The sequence below is a fragment of the Rhineura floridana genome, chromosome 4 (assembly GCF_030035675.1).
Source record: "Rhineura floridana isolate rRhiFlo1 chromosome 4, rRhiFlo1.hap2, whole genome shotgun sequence".
Classification (NCBI taxonomy): domain Eukaryota; kingdom Metazoa; phylum Chordata; class Lepidosauria; order Squamata; family Rhineuridae; genus Rhineura; species Rhineura floridana.
Window position 1 is genome coordinate 68,897,661 of NC_084483.1, and position 16,350 is coordinate 68,914,010.

Sequence of the window (16,350 nt, forward strand, 5' to 3'; positions counted from 1 at the left end):
AAGTTATAGCAGTAAGAGGCAGCAGCTGTGGCCCCTTGCTTCATGCCTCAGCCATAGGTGATTTTTGGGCCAGTCACCACCTTTCAGCCCAGTCTGCTTCATAGGTTTGTTGTGAGGACTCAATGAGAGGGGACGGCATACATCACACTGAGTTCCTTGGATGAAAGATGTAACACCTAGTCAGAGAGAGGCCTGCCAACAAAAGTAATTTCCATTGTTCAGGCATCTGCTATTATTCCATACCCGTAGTTTTCATTAAGTTTACTTGTGGAATGGGAAGGAGGAAATTAGTGGGATCTTAATCTGTATTATCACTTATCAAGTGACCATGAATTTCTGAAAATTGCTCTAGTTCTAGTCTGATAAAATGTGTTTTGCATGATAGTTAATTTGCAAAAGCACAAGTGTACCAGTTAACAAGCACAATACTATTTGCTAGATAGGGCTGGAGGACATTCCTGATTAGGGATGGCTCCTCCTACTGGTCGTGACAGGCAGGGTCTGGAAACTTCTTAGTCTCCTCTCCAGGGGGGGGAGTCATCCCGCTCCCCAGATCGGCCCTGCCTGTGGCCTGTGAAGGTTGGGTCTTTTCTTCTCTTTGCTCAGAACTTTCTTTTACCTCTGGGGTTTTTTTGGGGGGGGGGTTTGGCTGTTCTTTCTGCTTTCCGTTGTTCTCCTCTCCTTAATGTCAGCTATTTCTCTCTTCTGTCTCCATCCTTTACTGTTTTCTCCCCCCCCCCCCGCCGCCTTTACATCGTGGGTCCGGGGGCTTGGGAGGATCGTTCAGTCCAGCCGAGCAGTTTGACGCTGTGTGAGGCGTTCTTCAGAGCAATGGAGCATGGCTAGCCGCAGTGCTTCAGCAACAGCGGCAGCCACCTCTGAAGGGAGTCTGACTTCTTGCTCCGTGGAGCCGTGTTTTTGCTGCACTCGTGCTGAGCGGGATCCGGCTCCCCCCTCCCCTTTCCAAGGCAAAGGACCAGTGAGGTGCGCTGCCTGGGGGTATCTACTCCAAAATCGGATCGTGCATGGCAGCAAGGGGTTGAGCGGCGCCCACTACAGCAGTTCGCCATTGCAGCAGTTTCCTGCACTTCCTATTACCACTTAATGGCTTTGCCTGCCTCTTCCTCATTCTCCTGCCAAGACTTCTGCCACACAGGAGCTGTGATGGATTCTCGTGAGCTGCCAGCACAAGGCTCAATAAGCTATCAGTTTGCACTTTCCCCAACCCCAAATGGGGGCACTGGGGGGTGAGTATTCCTCCTGAAGGTATGGAAGATCCACCCTTCCCATTCTCAGTTTCTTAAACTCCTTGACCCCAGACAAGAACTTACCTTCTTTGAAATCAGGGGCCCCATTTACCATGCCCTTAAAAGTAAGCAGGGCAGGCTCTCAAGTAGGCGATCCCATAAAGGAAAGCGGAGGCGCAGATGTCACTCTAGCGACTCACGCAGGGAGAGGAGATACAGTAGTTTGCCATAGCAATACAGCTATATGAGATCCCCCTCTCATTCTACTCTAGCTGTCAGCTGGGGTGGCACATCCCCTGACATCAACCTGGGTGTCCTACTCCCATTCCCTGTCATATTGTGCAGTGGGGGTTCAGGCAGCGCCCATGGTGGGAGACAAGGGTCTCACTGGATGCAGTGGACTGGTAAAGGGCACTATGAGTCTATAGGACTGATCAGATGCCCAGACACACGCATACCCCACACCCACTATGCTCCAGGGGTTACAGGAACAAGGACAGTTGCCCAAGCAGGTCTATGGCCAACAGGGGTCATTGTCTGATTTGGATGGTTCCCCTGAACTTGACAGGGAAGAGGGGGAGTCGTCGGGAAAGGATCTAGAGGTGACCCAGGTGTAACCTAAGCTCTTTGCCCTAGAGGTTTTTCAATCCCTTCTTCTGAAGGCGCACAGAGTGCTGCAGTTCTCAGAAACTGAGGGGGGAGGCAATGCCCATGCCCAGTCGACTTCAGTGGGAGTTAAAAAGGCTTTCCATCAACTGATGCGAAGCTGGTTATTGTCCTCAGGCCTTTGATGATGTGTGGGACGTAGAATGGGCATTTCCATGTAAATCAAAGCTGACTACTAAATAGGCAAAGAAGCATTTCGTGTTTGCAGCAAGGATCCTAGTATCTATCCTGGTTAGATGTTATATATAATCCCAGGATATTAAGGGGCCTTCCCCTTGGGGGAGATATCCTTCATGAAGGAGACATACAAGCCAGGGCTACTCGGAGCTACTAGTTATATTTGCAAGAAATCCCACAGATCTTCCTTTGGCAGCCATTTTGTGGGACCTCACCCTTTGAGCTCCTCTAGCAGTTTGTCCCAGCAGTTTGTACCCAGTTCTCATGGAACCAGAAATCTGAGGCTGCTTCTGTTCTAAGTTTTCAGGGGACAAATTGGAATCTGCACCTGACATTTTACCCTTGGCTCCTGGCCAGGCAGTTTTTCCGGTAAATTAAGGAACAGCCTGTGGCACCCGAGCCCTCGTCCCAGTTCCTGGCCACAGGGCATAAAATAAAATAAGGATGTTCCCTTCTGCTCCTGCCAAACAGCCCACAGTGGTGGTTTAATTCCCCATACCCCTTCGGTGTTGTCTGGAGGGCTGAGTGGGTTCTGTTCATAATGTTTTTGAATTGGTCTAGCTTTCCCTGGTATCTGCCTTGATGGTTGATGTGAGGCCCCTTTACCCAGAGGTTGTCAGCTGGAACAAAGGGTGCTTATCAAGGTTTTTGGGGGGATTGGGGATGCCTAAGCTTAGGTGACAAGGTATTCCCTCTTCCTTGTGTTCTAGCCCTGACACCAGGCGCTTAGGTCAAGGCGTGGGGCAGTGAATACGTGTAGTGTACTCCTTGGAGAAAGGTTATAGCTCATGTCAGATGGTGGTCATCCGAAGACATAGTGTGTATCCTTTATGTGGAAGGGTTACACAAAGTGACTCCCTTAAACCTAGTCAACCTTCAGGTTGGCTATGTCTGTTCCCTCCTCCCTCAGAAACATAAGGGGTGAAATATCTGTGAAGAAATCTTATGTATATCAGGTTTGTTCCTGTGGAAACGTTAGATTTTTCTCCTCAGAACAGACAGGGACATGAGTAATCTAGGCTGAGACATTCAGAGAGCCTATTCTCTCTCTTAAAGGCCTGAAAAGGTAGGCCCAGGGAACGTTGCTGGGACAACAACAGAGGAGCCCACGCTCTTTCATACCTTGTTGGATTGTCCATTATATACTCGGGAACGTCATAATTATATTTTTCAAATTATAGAAAAATACCCAAGTAAATCTTCTAAGGAACTCATAACTTGCCTCTTGAGCGGTCTGAACGAACAACATACGAGAGCAGTAGCTAAATATCTGTATGTAGCTCAGCTTAAACGTTCAAACCTTTTAAAGTGATTGTATTAACATTGAAACTCTAATTATCAGATCCCTTGATGATACTTGAGAACAACTATTTTATTTATTCTTGTAACAATTACTTTAAATTCCTTTATATTTTTGTATTAACTCTGTATTATTTATTAGTTTGTTTTAATCCTATTCCCACACTTCCAACTATTGTATATTAACCGCCGATTTTTATGGGTCTTTGACCGCAAATAAACTTTGTTGTTGTTGAACAGAGGAGCCCATTGCCTCCTCTAGGGGGCCACAGTCGGAAAGCATATAAATGGAAAGCCTCAAAGCCTTTCTTGAGGATTCAAAAGGTTATTACACCCTCTACCCTCAGGAGAAGGCCCACAACACTTACATGTGGTAGTATTTGCAAGAACAGTTGGCTTATCTCAATAGCCACATTTTGGAATAAATTCAAATAATTACCTTATGAAGAGCCAGTGTGGTATAGGGCCAGTCACTGCCTGCCTGCCAGCCTCAGAGGAAGGCAATGGTGGGCCTCCTCTGAGTGCCGCTTGCCATGAGGCCTTATTCATGGGGTCATCATGGGTCGCAATCCCCTTCGACCTTAGCCTTGTGACGTCTGAGCGCTCTCCCCCCCCCCCAAGAGGATGGTGGTTAAGCGTCCCGGTGGATGAAACAGAAAGATGGACTTTTCTCTTTTTCTAGTTTCATGAGGCTATATCCCTAGACCAGCCTTTCCCAACCAGTGTGCCTCCAGATGTTGTTGAACCACAACTCCCATCAGCCTCCCATTGGCAATGCTGGCTGAGGCTGATGGGAGTTGTGGTCCAACAAAATCTGGAGGCACACTGGTTGGGAAAGGCTGCCCTAGACATTGAAAAAGTTATACTTGCCTCCGTGTTGTCAGGGTTTCAGTATACTGGCTTATGGTATACACAGCTTCAGAAGAGCTCAGTTTCTATACCATAGGTGTAACTCGACCTGCACATAATGGCCCCTTCAACCTCAGAGACTATTCTGGTTTTTCTGTCTGAGCCTTGGCAGTTCAGTATTAATTAAAATGTATGTTTTCAATGATAGCCAGTGTGGGACAGTGGGTGGAGTGTTTGGCTATGACATGGGAGCCCATGGTTCGCATCCCCACACGGCCGTGGGGATCATGGGGTGACCTTGGGCCAGTCACTGCCTCTCAGCCTCAGACAATGGTAAGCCACCTCTGAGTAGCTCTTACCACAGAAACCCTATGACCACAACCAAAGGTTTCATGGGGTTGCTATAAGTCAGAATTGGCTTGAAGGCAGTCCACTTACTTTTATGTGTTAAATGTAACATAAATTTCTTTATTCCTCTCTTTCACAGATAATCCCAGTCCAAGGATTGGTTTAATAGAATCAGGGAGCAGAAAATGCTTGTTTCTATATTGCTAATCAAGAGGAAAAGCAGCCCCTAGCCATCTACTCTTTTATATCTCTTTAATCAAAGTTTGATTATGAGGATGGTTGGCGCTGCACAGGTCTATGTGACATTGCCAGTGTCTGCCAGCACAAACAAGTCTGAGAAGCTGCATCTAGCTCAGAGTTTGGTATAAGGTCAAACCATTCTGACATATAAATAACAACCTTTACGAGGGTTCATTGGGCATGCTCATCCCCCAGTCCCTTCAGTAGCTTCTGCTTCTATTCCAAGATCCCATTCCAGCAAAGCGGAGAATTAGGGTGTCCGTTCCAGAGGGAGCTACAGTGGTAGTTGTTTCTCTCCAATTAATGGAGTGTACGATGGACAGTGTAGAGGCTGAGCGGATTGGGTTGAGGGACAAGGTTTTTTCGGGGTAAGTCCTGGATATATTACTGGCCTCACGTAAACAGTCAACCAATAGGGGTTTCTCTCCTACCTGGAGGGTATCTTTGAGCTGGTGCTCAAAAATCTTGGTGGTTCCATTGTCCTGAAGCGTTCAGGCTTTCCTGGGTTTGTTACACTCAGGTTTGGACAAAGGGTTTAGTGCAGCCATCCTCAGGTGCCAGGCAGCTTCCCTCAGTAGTATGTCCTCTAGTCTGGGGGTTCCCTGTTGTCTTCAAACCGCTTGCTCTAAGAGTTTCCTTAAAGGGGTGGTTTTCGTTTCTCCGCAGACGGTTCACAGGTTTTCAACCTGGAACCTAAACTGGAAGTTGTTGGCACTAGCAGACTCACTCTTAGACCCTATGGCCACCTGCCTTCAGAACACCTTGACTTATACGACAGTATTCTGGTGGCCACCACATCAGTTTCTTATAGGTCTCAGGAGATGGACTTACCATCTTTTCTGACCATCTTCCTGCACTCAGGTGCGTAGGTGGCACCTGTTGGACATTATTTCTTTATTGCATTTGTATACTGCCCCATAGCCTAAGCTCTCTGGATGTTAGGGGTGCTGCACGTTGGAGTTTAGACATCCCGAATTAGCATTTGTGTCTTTCCTGGGGAACTCTAAGGGAAAGAAGGTGTTTACCTCTTCCATCTCTCGCTGGTTCAAGGCGGCCATAGCTCAGGCCTATGAGGCATTGGGTAAGGACCCTGCAGCTCATTCTGTTAGAGGGGCAGCTGCCTCTGCATCATGCAAGGGCTGTTTCCCAGTTATGGACATCTGTTGAGGGACACGTGGGCCTCTCCACACACCCTCATCAGACATGATAAAATAGATTTCTGTTCCCCAGCCAATGCCATGTTTGGTAGCAAGGCGTTCCAGAAGGTGCTAAATCACTAGTTTCACACAGAGGAAGCCCACCCTGGGGATGTGGATACTGCTATGTTATATCCCTAATCAGGAATGTCCTCCAGCCCTATCTAGCAAAAATGGAAATTTTACTTACCGTGAATTTCTATTTGTGGATAGGGCTGGAGGACATTCCACCCACCTCCCCTTCCTCTGCTATGGCCTTCTGGAGCGAGGGGTTGGGGGCTTGAAGCATTCTGCTAGCTTCTTACATTTTCACACGATGTCTAGTACTGTGTGTATCTCATTTTGTGTGAAGTTTTTCTCCAGTTGTCTGTTTTGTCTCTGGTTATTACTTTTTCCTAGTTATTACTTTGTACAGGTGTCTTTTTAATAAACGTCTGCATGGTTGGCGTTGATGGGGTCGAGGAGTTCTTGCTCTGTCAGCTCGGTCTGGAGAGTGGGATGACTCCTCCCCCCGGAGAGGAGACTAAGAAGTTTCTAGACCCTGCCTGTCACGACCAGTAGGAGGAGCCATCCCTAATCAGGAACGTCCTCCAACCCTATCCACAAATAGAAATTCACAGTAAGTAAAATTTCCATTTTTAGTCATCAAGCTAATCCTCTTTATTAGTTATCACTGAAAACCACTGTATGCAGCATTCATTCTAAAAATCTAATAACCTCATTAGCATTACCAAGTGTTTTACGAAACATAATTACTTGGAAATATCTCCTTTGTTTGCTTTAGACTCTGCTGGAGATGAAGGAGTCAAGAAGGCTTAAGAAACTAACAAAGTTTGAAATGCTTCGTTTTGAAGTTGTTGACTTCATAGATGGCCTTGTAAGGTTAGCATTGCTTTCTTTTTGCTGTGCATAGTAATTTCTGTCAGTTCAACAGTAAACAAAGCTCAGTTCATGTGATGAACCATGGTTTTTTCGACCAAGACAAGCCACGTGTGCACCTTTCCTCGTCTTGGCCTTCATGCACCTTAATTCAATACTTCCAGGGTTTGTTAAATCCCAGTTTCCCAGTTCAGATGTCAAGTATTAAATTCAGGCATGCAAGAAGTGGGAGGGAGTACGTGTGCATGTGCGCACACACAAACAGCTCATTCCCAGACCAATAAATAATTAATCTGAACCAAGCCTAGACTGAAAATTATAAAATTGGGTAAAAAGTTGTATCTGTTGGAAGCACTCTTAAAAGGAAACCACTGTTTCATGCCAGTACATTGTTGTCTTAACTTGCTGGGAGGAAGGGCGGGATATAAATAAAATAAAATAAAATAAATAAATAAATAAACCTGAAAATAGAACAACATTGCATCAGGAACGGAGAATGCCATTAGCTAAATAGCAGTTTGGTAAGATCGAGTAAAATAGTTCAAGGGCAATAGGAGGGAATAGCATAGGATGGCATCTGGTGGGAATCATGGTAAAGCAGTTGTGGAGTGCAGTAGCTGCAACTATGGGAGTTGTGGCTGAATAGTTTATGAATATGGCTTGTTCTGGAAATCAGGGTTTTATTTGATTGCTTTTTTGTTTTGGCTTTGACTCGTGGAAAGGCAACCAGGATAGAAATACTACTTTAATAAGAAAATTATCTGAAAGAATGTTACATTATGTAGCTCTCTAAGAAGGAAAGACTGAAAAAAAGAAAAAAGAAAACAGGCAGAGAAGTTGTTAAGTAATGTGGGATTCTACAGACCAGGAGGTGCTTCAACCTCAGAAATTTGATTTTGTGTTTTTTTTCATGGGGGTGGGAAAGGAGCACCTATTATTGGATACTAGACCTAAATCACATTTTTTTAAAAAAACCCTAATGAGATGCATTTTATAATTGTTCCAAATATATAGAATGGCTGGATCTGAACAGAACACATTTTGGAGAATTCTGAAAAATGGGATAGATATGGTAAAAGTTACTAGTACCACTGGAAGACTTTAGCAGTGAAATTGCTGGTGGTGTGTGAATATTTTTGGAACAGTTTTGAAAAAAGAATCAGAAATGATTCTTGATAAAATTACAATTTTAAAAAGTATTTTTTATCTAGGGTGTTGAATCGTGGGTCCCCATGATATCAGAGCTCAATGCAACGTGTACATACTTGTTGGTTGTTGAAGTTAATGACTGCAGTAGGAGTAGAGATTGATCCAAGTTTAATACCAGTCTCTCTTTCCCTTTATTCATTGGCACTTTTTCAGAAATTACCTTGTACCTCCAGAGTTGCAGACACTGCATGAGGTGATGTATTTCAGTGCAGCTGATACCCTCCGTGAACATTTAAATGCTGCCCCACGTGTTGCTCTTCACACTGCTCTCAACAATCCATATTTCTACCTGAAGGTAAGAAACAGGAAGTGATATGTCCATGGCCTTCTTGTGTTAAGTGACCTCCATCTTTGGAGCTTTCCATGTTGCTGTTCTTTACTGGCTTCACTCATTGGGTTTCAGATGATGAGCTCCAAAGCATTTCATTGCTTCAAAGTTGCCAAGTGGGATTTTGATTCTTAGTGAGGGACCATTGTGGGGCACGGAGTGTATTCAGTATGCAATTATGTGAAAATTGCAATGCTGTGTGTGGTGCATCTGGATCAGGCAAATCTATCACAAGGTGATTGTTCTTGTATGCTTGTTAATCATATCAGTTAAAACATTTTTGTGAATTTATGAATTGAGTCCTGTGATCACTCCCGTGGCTTTTATTTTACAACATCCTAAGTTTTGTAAGCTCCATAGACTAGCTTGTCAACAGAGATGTTTCTCTTACCTCCTGAGATACTGAAAACATTAAAACTATATGAGGTGTTTAAACTACCTGCTAAAATGTCCATCCCTATTGTCTGTTCTTACTGAATTTCCCAACAGATCTTCTTCTGCTGAAGCACTTTGATCAACTCCTAAATAAAACTATGTACATGCTGGTATATATAGCCAGGGGCTTTAGCAGAAGAATAGTGTTTTTATTTATTTATTTAGATTATTATTACAATCTACGCAATTATATTTGCTGCATCGAGTCAAGTCATAAAATATAAATTGACTAGAGCCAGTGGAAAAAGAATGTAAAATGGGTATGTGCCTGTTTTATTTATTTGATCTTCTTGCCATTTATCTGATTTTGTACAGTGCTATACAACCTATATCGGAAGAACAAGCTTAATTCAATTTCCAACATATTTGATAAAAAGCGAAGTCCTAGGCCTGACGTATCAGATTAATTTCTTAGGCGCTTTGGGCAAATGTTTCCGGTATCTATGAGTAGTAATCTCTCAGTTGTTCCAGTGCACTGCTAGTATTTAATTGTGTTCTGGTAGAATGAAATAATTTTTCATAGTGCAAATTCAGTACATTGTTTTTCATGAATTATAAAACTAGGGTAAGAATTACCTTGATAAATATCTGTAACTATAAAGAGATGCTGGCAATAAAGAACCTACACTTTACCAATGACATAGATGCTGTTTCTCCTGGAGACACAATCCATCTATTGGTAAAGGCCGCCTAGGCAGATAATGTACCATGTTCTGAGCTTGTCCGTTCTCATCCCACCATCTTTCCACATGAGTAACATCATCATCATCATTATTTGGGCAGCATGTCATGTACTCCCCAGCTTCTACCCACCAAGGTGAACATGCACATGCCCTTTAGGGGGTGTTGACAAAGAGTTCTTGATTCACAGTTACAAACTTTCCTTCTGGAGTGCAGGAGGATAACGTCATTAGCAATATCTACAGCAAAGGCATTGTCATTCGTGAGGGTCAATGTTGTCTGGACTAAAGTAGAATTACTTTCACATGGGCATCCTAAGCAAGTAAGACATTGATGCTTTGAGAGGACTTCTATACATATTTATCATTGTATTAATTCTGTAAGGGGTACAGCAATAGGAAGTGAAGTTTCCCACTGTGTTAACCTCCAGGCATGGAATGCTGCCATTCTGCCCAAAGCAGGTCTCTCTCCCAGTTCCATTGCCTGCATCTTCCCTAGTCCACATACATAGTGTTGTCGTGCCCAACCTTTATCCTCTACCCATCCTTTTATCAGGCTGTGATGGGTCTTTATTGTATTCATTCATTAATTGTAATTGTAATTCATTAATTGTGTTCATTATCAACCCTTCACCGAAAGGTTTCAGGACATCTTACAAAATAGAAAAGTACAATGTCATAATTCATAATATTTTTAAAGCATCATTAAACAAAGGGGTGTAGTGGTTAAGGCATTGGACTGCAACCTGGGAGACCAGGGTTCAATTCCCCACACAGCCATGAAGCTCACTGGGTGACTTTGGGCCAGTCACTGCCTCTCAGCCTCACAGGGAGGCAATGGTAAACCACCTCTGAATACCGCTTACCATGAAAACCCTATTCATAGGGTCGCCATAAGTCAGAATCGACTTGAAGGCAGTCCATTTCATTTTTTTCCAAAGTCACTAAAACCACAGACAAGATAAAATTACAAAACAGAAAAGTAAGCAGTCACAGTTCCCAAAAGCTTGGGTTAAAAAGTGTGCCTTAGCATGCCTTCTAAACATATACAAAGTTAGCGCCCAGCGAATATCTAAAGATGTGGAGTTCCAGAGCCTTGCCGTTTTGCACATCAGCATTCCACAAAACTCCATGGGTGGCATTGCTAACAATGCCTGCCCTGTCCATCTTTTTTCCTAGGCTGGCCTGTAGGGGAAGGCATGGGTCCTCCTGCAAGTATTTGGGAACTAAGGTGTTCGTTTGTTTGTTTGTTACAACATTTATATCCCACCTTTCCATCCAAGAGCTCAAGATGATATATAACATGGTTCTTCCCCTCCCAGTGTTATCCTCACAACAACCCTGTGAGGTGGGTTAGGCTGAGAGACAGTGATCGGTTCAAGGTCACCCAGTGAGCTTCATGGTCGAGTGGAGATTTGAACCCTGGTCTCCCTGGTCCCAGCCTGACATTCTAACCACTACACTACATAAGAACATAAGAAGAACCTGCTGGATCAGGCCAGTGGTCCATCTAGTCCAGCATCCTGTTCTCACAGTGGCCAACCAGGTGCCTGGGGGAAGCCCGCAAGCAGGACCTGAGTGCAAGAACACTCTCCCCTCCTGAGGCTTCCAGCAACTGGTTTTCAGAAGCTACACTACACTGGCTCTATATTTAGGGCATTATACGCCCAAGTCAAGACTTTGAACTCAGACCAGAAGTGAACAGATAACCAGTGTAGCTCTCTCCAGATCAGTGGAATATGAGATCTGCTGGTCATGTCCATCAGCAGGTTTCTGCATACTGTACTAGTTGCAGTTTCCAAACAGTCTTCAAAGGAAGCCCCATGCACAGGGTATTGCGATAGTGTGAGACTGGCTAAAGTTAGCTTTCTGAAATAGTGGCATGCATTATGATTGTGATGTCAAGAGGTTGGGAGTGCCTTAACATAACATTTGCTCTGTAGGTCTAGGATGCTGGTATCATTAGCATATAAATGAAATGTACATGCATAATTTTCTCACTATGAATTTTGTTTATCAGAATGAATCCTTGAAAACCGATGCAGGATGCATTTCTAATACAGCTCCTGATATTTGCATAGCATACAAGCTTCATTTGGAGTGTGGCAGATTAATTAACCTTGTTGACTGGTTAGAGGTATGTGAAAATGAACTGATTGACAACTACTTTTGGGCTTTGCTGAATTCTTATCTGCTGTTTATTTCTAAACCTTATTTGTTCTGAGCCAGCTAAATTTTTGCTGTAATTTGCTGTAACACTGTACAGAGTCTTCTTTCTTTTTCGTTCAGGGTTCCCAAACCAGTCCACATTGTCTTTCTAGCTAGTACTGGGACCATGATCAATAAATCCATTTGCCTCTTCCCTAGTTGTGTGGGCCCTTCCCCCATCTGGCAAGCACTACGTCCATTTCCTATACTCCGGGGAGGAAAGAGGTGCTCTCTTCTGCCAGCTGAGCTTCTACAAAAAGCACCAGTCCTGTCTTGCTGCTGCTTCCTGCAGGAACCAACAGAGACAGCAACTATACCACCTTACTTACCTGTGGAGGCTTTTTCAGTAAGCAGCAGGATGCTGGTAGTGCAGGAGAGTAACCACCTCTCTTTTTCTTCTCCCTGAGAACAGGGAGGCAAGGAGAAGCAGCTTCTATCCTGCAAGCCAGGCTTTTGAAGGAAGCATCTACCATGCCTCACTACTGTTTCTTGCCAAACCCCAACTAGAAGGGAGAGAGGCGCGAAATGAGTTTCCCCTTCATTTCTCTCCATTCTCACTCTTTTGCAGGAAGGAGCAGCAAGGCAGAGCTGGCTCTTTCCACAAAGTCCAGCTTGCAAGACAGAAGCCCCCTTTCCTTTCTTTCCCATCCCACCGTGGAGAAAAGCAGTCATGATTTTACTTTCACTTGTTGGGGTTTTAGGAAAAAGTACCAGCCGTGCCTCACCGCTCTTTCCTCCCTCCCAAGAGAAATGAAGGGAAACTCTCACGACTTTCTTCCATTTCTCGCGGTTTGGGGGGGGTTCTAAGAAGCAGTAATGAGGCATGGCTGCCCCTTTCCTAGAGAACCCCAAGTCATGGGAGTGAAATCACATCTCATTTAATCCACAGAGAATGGGAAAGAGGGGAAAGAGGGTTTCTGTCCTGCTAACTGGGCTCCTGCCATGCCCTTCTGCCCCTGCTCCCTCCTTTAAAATCCCAATAGGAAGGGAAAGCAACCCCTTTTCGTTTTGGAAAACTTAGAAAGAAAAATTGGGCTTCTACAGAGGCAGCAGCAACTTCCTGCTAGTGCTTTCTGTAAAAGACAAACTTGCTGGCAGAGAAACCTCCTCAAAGCCATTCTGCCCTGCCCTCCATCCAGAGCAAGGGTTAGTTTTCCTTACTTCCTGTCAGGCTCATTCTGGAGAAAGTTTGCAATAGTGAATTTGTATCCATTCAACCATAGATAAAGGCAAAGTGTAAATGTGATAAAACCATGGTTTGTTGAGTGCACATGCGCCTTCTTCCTCATACCATGCACCTTAATTCATTGTTTCCAGGGTTTGTTCAGTTTCCCATGACAATTGTGGTTTAAGTGATCTCTGCAAACCAGAAAATGAAATCAAAACAAAGCTGCCATGGAGGTGGCAGCAGTAAAGATGCTGCTTGTACCTTCTGCAGAAGTCAAGCACAAGGGCAAGCACCCAACCCTTCCCCATGTTCTTAACACGTGACATAGGCTCAAGGGGAAGCGGTCAGTGGTGACACTAATTATGAGTTTGGGTAGTAAGTGAAGCCAAATCTTGTTGACCAGCAGCTTAGACCTCCACACGCACGCACACTATTCTTGCTGAACCCACTTGCCTACTGCAGCCCTGCATGCTGTATCCCGTACTGTTTCAGAGAACCTCCAAACTCTCAGGTTTTGGTGAAAATTGGGTGTCCTACTTTAAACAAGTGAAAGTGAAAGCCATGATTGGATGCAACCTGCAGTTTACAAAGACATGTTTTTCCTCTGTGCTTACCATGTTGATATTCCATCAGTGATAGCATCATAAGTTCTTTATAGTTTGTATGCTAACCTGTGAGTTTTATATAACATTTAAAAAGTATAAAGCATATATGCAATATCGTGTTTTCTCCTAGGCTTTTTCAACAGTTGTAACTGCAGCTGAAAATCCAAATTCCACAGTCAAGGATGAGATAGATGATGCTATCCAGTATCCTTTTGTGATTATCTCCTGACTCAGCACCAACCAGCAAAACCAAAATAGGTTCTTGTTAAAAATAACTTCAGCAGATCTAAAAGGGTTCGACAAAACATTTCACAGAATCTTCCAACTATATAAAAGTGGGCTGATTTTATAAAGTAAAAATGGAAGCTTGTCAGATCTTTATTTAGAATGGTAAAGGTCCCTGTATAAATTATGTACATTATTATCAAAATGCCTGCCTTGTAAAGTCTGATGATCTTGTTTCAGAATATAAAGGAAATAATTGTATCATTCATAGCACTAGCATCTATTGGAGTAACAGTATGTGCAAATTTTTAAAATTCACCATTGAGGCTGCAATCCTATACTGATTTATCTGGGAACAAACTCCATTGAATTCAATGGGGCTTATTTCTGAGTTGACATGTAAAGGATTGTAGTGCAAAGCTGCAATTCTATGCATACTTACCTTGGAATGTCTCCCCCCCCCCCCAAAAAAAAAGAACACAGTGAGGATTATTTCTGAGTAAGCATGTGAGGATTGTGCTGTAAAACACCTGTTACAGTGCTGTGTGGTTTGGGAGATCTTGGATGTGTTTAGGTAACGAATCAATTTGCAACAAGTCTTTAGAAGTACACTGGCTGTGTGCCCTCTTCTTTAGCTTATCTTACAAAAAGAGGCTGTACCTTGGGTAGATTAGGAATCCCTGAGCTAGTCTAAATTTATTCTATATCGTGTCAGATTAAGAGTATACACACAGTGGAAAAACTTGCAGTTGCCCCCAGTTGTGTGTGTACATGAGTGATCTGTAAGCATGTGAAGCATTGCTTCAGAGAATTACCCACGATCCATTTCCAATTATAAAAAATATTCTGTATGTTTAGTCCATTTGTGTATATTCCCTCTGGTGGAGGGAAACATGTTTTTCCTTGACTTGTCATTCTCCAAGCGCACGTTTCATTAGGGCAGTCTCAGAATTGGAATTATTGGGATTCATAAAGCCTTCCAAACAGAAAACTGATCATGTGGCAAGACTGACATGGGGCAGCTGCTAGTATGCATTCTAGTGAGAAAGGAAGAAAATGCTTTAAACAAGATTGTGTATGCTATGAACAACATGAGAAATGCTATTTTGTCACTATAAAACTCTTTACAAACAGATAACTTTCTGGATTTTTTCTTTGCAGTAAAAGACCAGCAAAATCATCAGTTTTAAGGAGATGTGTTCAGGATATTTACCTTGTTTTGTGGATTTTCTGCAGCATATATCAAAGAAAACCAATCTCTTTGTCCTATCCACAGAAACACTGAAGAAAATAATGTATTTACCTGAGCCGAGCACATTTGGTTAGCTGTACAGTGCACACTAAAAGATGTTAATTGTAAATTAACAGGGAGACTCCCAGAATGTAAAAGCCTTTCTAATGACTTCAGTAGAGATCTATTTAGATTGAAATGCAAGCCAACTGAGCTGTCATGTCTGTCTTTCAGCTGAAACAATTATGAGACCCTCCAGCTTAGGGACCCCCAACAAGAAAAAAAAAACATATGGTAGGTATAGCAGTAAAATCCAGAAAAATTTATATAGGGTCTTTAAGCTACTTAAATGTGGTAGCTATTAGGGGTGTACATTAGTGGCAAGCTATTCACAGAAGTGCATGAAATTTGCAGGCATAGTAGCCCCTCCAGAGTGGATTAAACATGCCAAATTGTAGGCAAATACCTCCAGGGTTTTTATACAGGACACTTCTGAAGTTTTTTTTATAAACCAAGTATCTAACTTTCATTTTCTATGAGAATTGGAGGCTATTTTCAGGCATGGTTACCCCTTCTGAGTGGATGAAAGCTGCCAAATTTCAAAATGATAGCTGCAATGGTTCTCCTGCAAGGGCAGACTTTATTCCTTTGGAGTGACTACCATAAAATCAGATTATGGGGAAAAAGCTGATCCCCAGGAAAGACCTCTCCTCCAACAAGAACTCTGCTACTTCAAGGTCATTGGTGGGATGTGGGTTTCTGTTCCCACAATGGATTTTTGGGGACACAACGGAGATCTCCACTGAGTTGTATTTATTATTTAATTAATTACCCATCCTTCACCCAAAGGTCCCAAGGCAGGTCACAAAATACATAATTAAGAAGTTAAAAACCTAAAATCACATCACAAAAATAGGGTGGGTCCTAAAAATATACACCTCAACTGTCAAAGGCCAGGGTAAAAACGTGCATCTTCAACATTTGCCAAAAACTGTACAGCAAGTTGCCAAATGTGCCTCTGTGGGGAGTTTCACAACTTGGAGGCCACCACAGAAAATGCCACCTGTGTCCCCACTACCCTGAGCTTCTGAGGGTGGCAGAACTTTCAAAAGGCCCCCCCTTTGCTGATCAACACCCCACAGGGTTTGCAGAGGAGGCAGCCTTTCAGAAATCTGGAGCCCATGTCGTTTACGACTACTGGGAGTACCTTGAATGGATATGAATTGGCAACCAATGCAGCTGTTTTAAAACAGGGTTTATATGAAATCTAAAGGGAACCCCCCAGTAATCTCACTGCTCCATTTTGGACCAGTTGAAGTTTCTGAATCAAGGACAGCCCCAGGTAGAACACATTCCAATA

General features: G+C 43.4%; 1 protein-coding gene across 5 annotated transcripts in view; it reads left to right on the forward strand.

The window, feature by feature from the left end:
* ORC3 (origin recognition complex subunit 3) overlaps positions 1 to 14,897 on the forward strand; it is a 64,562-nt gene extending 49,665 nt beyond the window's left edge. For all 5 annotated transcript variants that reach the window (XM_061623287.1, XM_061623286.1, XM_061623289.1 and 2 more), the window contains 5 exons: positions 6,807 to 6,904; positions 8,264 to 8,405; positions 11,574 to 11,690; positions 13,665 to 13,738; positions 14,683 to 14,897. In XM_061623287.1, the coding sequence (XP_061479271.1) occupies positions 6,807 to 6,904; positions 8,264 to 8,405; positions 11,574 to 11,690; positions 13,665 to 13,738; positions 14,683 to 14,788 (537 nt within the window). In that variant the 3' untranslated portion in view covers positions 14,789 to 14,897. The remainder of the gene's footprint in view (positions 1 to 6,806; positions 6,905 to 8,263; positions 8,406 to 11,573; positions 11,691 to 13,664; positions 13,739 to 14,682) is intronic.
* Positions 14,898 to 16,350: the final 1,453 nt, after the last annotated feature.